This window comes from Pipistrellus kuhlii, unplaced genomic scaffold (genome assembly GCF_014108245.1).
Source record: "Pipistrellus kuhlii isolate mPipKuh1 unplaced genomic scaffold, mPipKuh1.p scaffold_m20_p_3, whole genome shotgun sequence".
Lineage (NCBI taxonomy): Eukaryota > Metazoa > Chordata > Mammalia > Chiroptera > Vespertilionidae > Pipistrellus > Pipistrellus kuhlii.
Genome location: NW_023425529.1, coordinates 99,287,680 through 99,295,259, shown reverse-complemented (window position 1 = coordinate 99,295,259; position 7,580 = coordinate 99,287,680). Strand labels below are relative to the sequence as shown.

Here is a 7,580-nt window from a genome sequence, read left to right as displayed (position 1 = left end):
ACTGAGGTATGCTGGGAAAGGGTTACTACTTCTATATATACTTTTTTTGTTGTTGTTATTTCTACTGTCCCGACCCGCGGGACAACAACGGGGGCACGCAGGAACCACCTAAGAGAATGAATCAAACAAGGAACGCGGAAGAATGGAGGCAAGACAAGGTTCTGATCAAGCCTCAGTTTTATTCTCTGAAATGGCTGTATTTATACAGCAGAGACAAAGGGGGGCAGGGCCGCCCATGCAGGGGGGTCTTTGGTATGGCAACACAGGATTGACTAATTGCCAGAGGCGGTGTGACATTCCAAGGTGCAATATTCAAAGGCTGGGCTATCTAGGGGGGGAGGATCAGGAAGGGGAAGAGGCAGGAAGACAGGAGATGCTAAACCCCAGGTTAATCTTATCTTCTGGCCAAGCCCTCAGGGCACCACACAACCTCTGCTAGAAGGAACCCAATTCCATTTCCTTAAGACTGAGTTGCTTGCCTCAACTCTGCTAGCTCCCAACATTCTACTTAATAATTCCCTGAAGTTCTACAAACCCTCATTTAGTTCAAAGATATGACCTGCTTAGAAGCCTGCAAGTAAGACAGAGTCCTTTCCAATGGGACATAAATGCACCAAAGTAAAGCAATGGCTGTCCAATATGACAAAATTCAAAAAGTGGTATAGTTGTTGATTTAAAATTTAATTGATAAAAACTTTTATTTTGTAACATTGAGACAACAACCTTTTAGTACAACAAACAATTCTATCTAATAAAGAGGGAATATGTTATCGCGTTTACCCTCATGCCATCACAAAGATGGTGCACCCACATCCAATAAGGAGGAATATGCTAATTGCCTGCCCTCAAAGATGGTGACACCACAGGCAAGCCTCGAATGACAACTGCCTAGTCAATGCCTGGGGTGCAGGCAAGCTTCACATGTCCCTGGCCTAGCTGCCCATGGCCAGCCCGAGGCACAGGTAAGCCTCAGATGGTGGCTGCCCAGCCGCCTGGGGCAGCCCAAGACTCAGGTAACCAGGGTCGGCCCAGGTTTGCACTGCCAGAAGTAGCAGCAGCAGAGATGTTGTAGGGGTGTAGCCTTCCCCTGATCACCAGGTCGCCTCCTGCCCCTGAGGGCTCCCAGACTGTGAAAGGGGGTAGGCTGGACTGAGGGGCCCCATCCAGTGCATTAATTTTCATGTACCAGGTCTCTAGTTTGTATATAGAGAGCAACATGTGGCACATGGCTTATTGTAGATGGTTATTAAGCATTGAAAACAATTTATAAACCTCTAATATGAAATGCAAAACACCCGGAGTGTAAGATGCAGAGTGAAAAAGACATCTCACAACTCCCAATTCATTTCACAGAGATCACAATAAAAGTGAGAGGCAAGTGACCTAGTAATTAATGGGCTAACTTAACAGCTGCATCTGGCTGTAACGCTGCTGCACAGTAAGGGGCCATGCCTTCCTCACTTGCAGTGGCCTCACTCTCTGGTATTACTGTCTGTTGCATGCAGAGGGGCTCCCACCCTAGATTTCTAAGGAGTTTGGAGAGTCTTTCTCTGCCTGAGGAATTAACCCCTTCTTAGGTGCTGCAAACCTTTAATCCTGACTTTAGTGAAGCAGATTGATTTAAAAAACCATTCGGACTGGGAGTGAATTCTCTGAAAGGCTAAAAACTTCTACAGGAGTACTGGCAAGAGTGCTAAGGGCTGTTCTTAATTCCTGTTACACTTGATGGGAAGATCTAGGGCCATGCTTATATGCAAGGAGTGGAAAACAATTGACTGGCCTCACCTGTATTAACTCTTGCCTAGAAATTTTCCCTTTATACTAGAGAGGCCTGCACAAATGGAGACTGAAGAGTTAAGCTTAATGGGACCCGGTCTGCAGATGCAGTGGCCTCAACTTAGATCTTCTTTACTGAGCCCATTTGCCTTCCTGCCTCTAAGATAAAATATCTATGAGATGTCTGGGTAACTTGTAACTTCCCGTTTTCTGGAGCCTCTGGGGCACAACCAAATGTGATGGGCACCAGGACAGATGCCTCAAATTCCTTCTTTATCATGTTAATTGTTCCTACACTCACCTAAGTACCTGTCCATCATTTTACTTTTTATCCAACCCCAGGGGTTTCCCATTGCTTTGCTTTCTTCCGCCTCCTTAATCCATCACCAATGAATTTCATGTAACCCACCCATGTCCCTCCTTTGATTGCAATGTATAAATAGAAATGTAACCCACCATTCTTCCGAGCATTATCTCAATCCATTGAGGTTCTGCTTCCCGGCATATGTCGACAGTTTGGCTCAAATAAACTCACAAAAATTCTTTACAGGTTTCAATGTGTTTTTTGTTTGTTAGTTTTTTTGTTTTTGTTTTTTCTTCTCGTTAACAGAAAGAAACCTCTTTTGTCTAAGAAGTATAAAGTTGTTACTGACCAGCCAGTGAGGCTGCTTGGTGAGGCTAGCTGCTGTTAGGTGTTGCTGTATTATGGGGAGGATGTATTACTGACCAGTAGGCTGCTGCTGTGGGAAAGATGTATTGTTACCTAGCCAGTGAGACTACTATATGGGACTTTGCTTTGAAGAACTGTTCTGTCTAGTGGCTCCTTGTTAGCAATGGCTACATGGCCACTGGCTTCTACAATAAAGACTCTCTTATATACCCACAACTTCTCACGGCTTCCCTGTAAAATACTGGCTGTCCCTATGATCCAGACCCTGGCAGAGGGGCTCTAACCTGACAATTACTGTAGTGGAGCAAGGTGATGGAACTGAGTTCCAACACTCAGCTGTTGCAACAATCAAGACATTATCAGAGCTCCCCTGTGGCCTTCATATCCAAAAGCATTGAAATCCGGTGTGCAAAGGGATTGATTGCTGCCTCCCAGTGAATGAAATCCGATGATAAAACGCATCAAAATCAGTTTCATATTGAACAAGACCTGTTTTTGCTCCTTTTGCATCCAACTCTGTTTTCCAAGATGCTTCTCATCTTCCCACCAACATCTGACTCAATCAAACGCTTTTATCCGCATTAAAAATAATAATAAAGTTAAAGATTCTTTCACCTAGCTTGCCAGGTGCCAGTCATCTCCGTAGATGCAAGGGCTCCTAGGTTTTAAGGACCTATTCCCCACCTTTCCTACCGCTGCCTCTTCCCTCACATAAGGCTCCCTGCTTCACCACCGGCCCAGTCTCCAGGTCCCAGCCTCACCACCGTCCCCTTCAAGGCCCCATCGCTGCCTCCTGCCTTCCTGCCTCCTCCTGGGGCACTTGCACCGCTCCTGGACCAGTGGCTGCTGGAACGCCGGAGGGAAGACCTCTTGTGGGGACTGTGAGAACCACATGAGCCCACAAAACCTCATTGCCTTTCCTCCCCTGCCGGGTCACGTGCACAGAAATCGGGCCAGGCGCGGCCTCTGGTGCTCCAGAGCCCCAAATGACCAGGGACACTCCACCTCCATGGATTGGGAGGCCTCGACTCAAACCCCGGGCCACGCCGCTGCTCCGGCCTCGCTCCAGCAGGAGGTGAAGGTGTGGGAGCAGGGCGGTGAGCGAGCCCGTCGGGACGCCGCGGCCTGCGCAGCCCCGAGGGCCTGCGTCGCTCTCCCGAGCCAAGGTTCTCAGGAGCGGGACGCGGAAGAGACGTTGGCGGGCGGAGTTAGCGGTTGTCCGGAGGACGGCTTCACGGAAACAACCGCTTCCAAAGCCAGAGCCATCAGGGGGAGGGGGTGAGGGTGGGCCGCCTTCCTCACTTCCAGGCCCCGGGCGCCGGCCATCCGGGCGCCGTGCCCACAGCGACCGCCCGCTAGGCGGGCCGGGCCCCGCCCGAGGAGCCGCCGCCGCCGCCGCCGCCGCCGCCGGCCCCGCCCGGCCTGAACGCCCAGGGGCGGCGGCCTGGCTCGGGAGCCAGCGGTGAGGAGGCCGGGGGCGTGGCCGGGCGCGCAGGCCCGCTGCGATTGGCGCGGAGGCGCCCGCGAGGCCCGGCAGCGCCGCTGATTGGCCGATCACAGACGCGGGGCGGGGGACGGGGTTGATGGCGAAACTAACCAGCGCTAAGGGCCCGAGCCCGGGTGTGGGCGTCTCAGTTGGAATCCTGCTGCCTCTCCCCCCCTCCCACCCACCCCACTCAGGCGGCCCCTCGCTCCCGGTCCCCCAGAGCACTCCTAGTTGTTGGAGACCAACATGGCCGGGAAAAGCGAGGCCCACTGTGGAGAGGTCGGAGGGCAGGAGCGCCCTGCTGGTCACTCGGAAGGCATTGCCTTACCCGCAGGGATGTATCCTGGTCTTTGCTGGCCAGAGGGCGGGGGATAAGCCTCTGCAGAGAAAGACTCGCTCTGTTTAGACCCCCAAGAAACGTGGCTGCTCTCTCCTTCCGGCCGTCCACCAGGTCTTGGAAGAAAGCCTCTAGGGATTCAAGTCGCTGTTTTGGTTTAAAGCAGCTTTGATAGCTTACGCCCCGTGGCTAGCACCCTTTGAGCCTAATCATTGCAGGAAAGGCCATCGTTTTAATGCTTCCTCTTAGAGCTGTATCCTTGGAGGCCCTGGTGGACGAGGCTGACTAACTGGCTTGTCTCTTTCTCCTTCCTGAGGCAGCAGCCGTGGACACTGAGGTGATGCATCTCAGCAGCTCTAAGGGCAGAGTAGTCCTGGCTCCAATGTCCCGAGGTTCTGATGGCCGTCAGAGGACAAGAGCTCAGCTTGGCCAGGATCCCCCACAAAGAACAGTGCTAGGGGTGCTAACTGAGAATGGACAGTACAGGAAGACCTGTGACCAGGTAATGACTGAGAAACGCTGGGGAAGCTGCTTGTTGAGAAGGGCTCTCCTGTCATGCTGGGAGGTGGGGTTTCTCTTGCAGCTTTACTTACAAATTCTCCTTGAGTATTTCAACCCTGGAATCTGGATTATTGGGACATTGGATATTTTAAGATCATCTTATTGGGCCCTTTTTACACCTAGAAATAGTAAATAATTATTTCCCTTCCAAAATCGAGGAAATAGGTCTAGGAACTATTTGGATTAAGTATATGTAAAGTCATTTACGTGCTGGATAAAAGGAAATGTTAATACCCCCAAAGAAACTATAGAACTGGGGTTACTCCAGGTCAGAGCAGTGTGCAGACTGATTTAGACTGTGCCTAAAGCAATCCTGGATAATCTTCACCTTATTCATTGGGGTGTGTTTAAAATTAGGATTGGATCAGGCTAGACTAGATTATTTCAAAAAGTGATTTGAAAGCAGACCTCTCCCCAGTACTGATAAAGGGCAGTTGGCTATTATATATTGCTTAATTGATTCCTTAGAATTAGATTGAACAAATTCAGACATTTAAATACAAATGAAGGAAGGGGGAGGAGGAGAAGGAGGGAAAAAAAAACACAAATGAAGGGTTTGGATCCTTAAGAATGGATTTTCAGGTTTAGAAAAAACAACAGCAAAAACCACACACACACACACACACACACACACACACACACACAAAAGCTTTCCCAAGTCTGTTATTAGACAAAATCCTGATAACCGTGCTTTTTAAAGCCTGTTTGCACACTTATAGTAGAATAATGCTGGCATTAGTCAGTGAGGTAGGCAGGCTAGATATCATTTCCATTTTTAAAATATATATATTTTTTACTTACTGCTTTTATTTTTATTTTTAATATATTTTATTGATTTTTTACAGAGAGGAAGGAAAAGAGATAGCTAGAAACGTCGATGAGAGAGAAACACTGACCAGCTGCCTCCTGCACACCCCCTACCAGGGATGTGCCCGCAAGCAGTACATGCCCCTGACCAGAATTGAACCCGGGACCCTTCGGTCCACAGACCGACACTCTATCACTGAGCCAAACTGGTTTTGGCTACTTACTGCTTTTAAAGAGAGAGAAAGGGAAAAAGAGAGGAGGGGAAAGGCGGAAGAGAAAAAGAGAAAAAGACATTGATTTGTTCCATTTATTTATATATTCATTTGTTGTTTCCTGTGTGTGCTCTGGCTGGGCATCAAACACATAGCATTGGCATATTGAGATGTTGCACTAACCCACTGAGCTATCAGGCCAGGGCTATTCTTTCCATGTTATAGGTGAAAAAATTTAAAAGGGAAAGAAAGGCCAAGGTTGAAGCAGTGGGAGAAGGCATAGTAGAAGAGACCAAATTAGAAACCTCTCATCTAGTGACCTGAGCATTCATGTATTTTTGTGGCATCTAATTAGTTGGAGAAAAATACCCAAAGTGATCTGTTTAAAGCTTTGGAAAAAATTCAGAAGTTGTTTTTAACAAACTTAATTTGTTTAGCAATGTTTGCTTCTTTAAACTTAAAGTCTAAAACCTGGTTATTATGAATTGGTACTATGCCTTTTCTGACAGGTCTAACCTCTTACATTGCCTGCTCTACCTCTAAATGTCCCTGCTTGATTTTTCTACAACCTTCTTAGAAATTTAATGCTTCACAACCTCCACCTCAGTTAATGGCTTTGTATTCTATTTTCCTAAAAATATGAAAGCAACCAAAAGAGAATTTTTATATACTCTTATGTGCCATATACTCTGTCATCCAGATCCTGCTACATGACTCATGTCCCTACTTATATGCAAGATGAACTCCTATTTGTGCAATACACCTTACTCTTTTTTTTCTTCTTCTTCTCTTCTTTTCTCTACTGCATCAAATGCTTTAGCAAGTATAATTTTTCCATCTTAAATATCTTTCAACTACAAAGCTCTTTGCACTGTCTGTCTCATTTATAGAAATATTTCTTAAGAGTTTGTTTATCCCTGAGAGAACCAAGATGGTGGCGTAGGTAAGCACCTAAGCTGCCACCTCGCACAACAATTTCAAAACAATAACTAAAAGACAGAATGGGCATCATCCAAAACCACAGGAAAGCTGGCAGAGTGGGAAATCTACAACTAGAAAGAAGGAGAGCGGCCCATGGATTGTATTGGGTGCCACAAAGCACAGAGGTAGGGTGATGTGCTCGCAGAGACGAAGTGTGGCCAAATGCCTGGCTGGCGGGAGGGGAAAGGAAGTCCCCTGACTGTACTGAACCCCAACACTGGCTGAAACCCTGTGGATGCAGGCTCCTATGGGTAGCGTCCGGACTGTAGAGAAAGGCACCTGGAGACTCAGAGACTGGGAGACTGGGGGAGATGGGAGCTGCAGTGGGCAGGATCTACAGTTGTACGCGAGTGAGTGTGCACAGAGAGGTCTGAAACAAGGAGTCAGAAGCTCCAGACTACCGAGACCCAACCCAATTCCGGGCAAGCCCCTGGGGCACCCACGCTCTTGCATGGGGAATCTGGATGATCAGGCAGGAACTCAGGGGAGCACACAAGGGCAGGGCTGATGGGAAGCCAAGACTATCAGCTCATCCCTGAGACTCCATGCCATCCAAGTTGAGCACAGAGGCTTTTGCATTCTTGCAAGTCTGATCCTATAAGACTGTCTCCAGTACAGAAGGTATCCCAGAGTAGACACAGCTGATACTCACATCCAATTGGTCTGGAGGTCAATTCCTCCCAGGGATACCAACATCAATCAAGACTTAACTAAAACAAGGCTGTCACGTAGTCCACAAAGGGGAGCACC

The 7,580-nt window shown here is 48.2% G+C and overlaps 1 protein-coding gene across 1 annotated transcript in view; it reads left to right on the top strand.

Moving 5' to 3' along the window:
• Positions 1–4,200: 4,200 nt before the first annotated feature.
• Positions 4,201–7,580, top strand: part of CCNA1 (cyclin A1) — a 28,511-nt gene continuing 25,131 nt past the window's right edge. Inside the window, exon 1 of the mRNA XM_036455549.2 lies at positions 4,201–4,771. Coding sequence (XP_036311442.1) covers positions 4,610–4,771 — 162 coding nt within the window. The 5' untranslated portion in view covers positions 4,201–4,609. The remainder of the gene's footprint in view (positions 4,772–7,580) is intronic.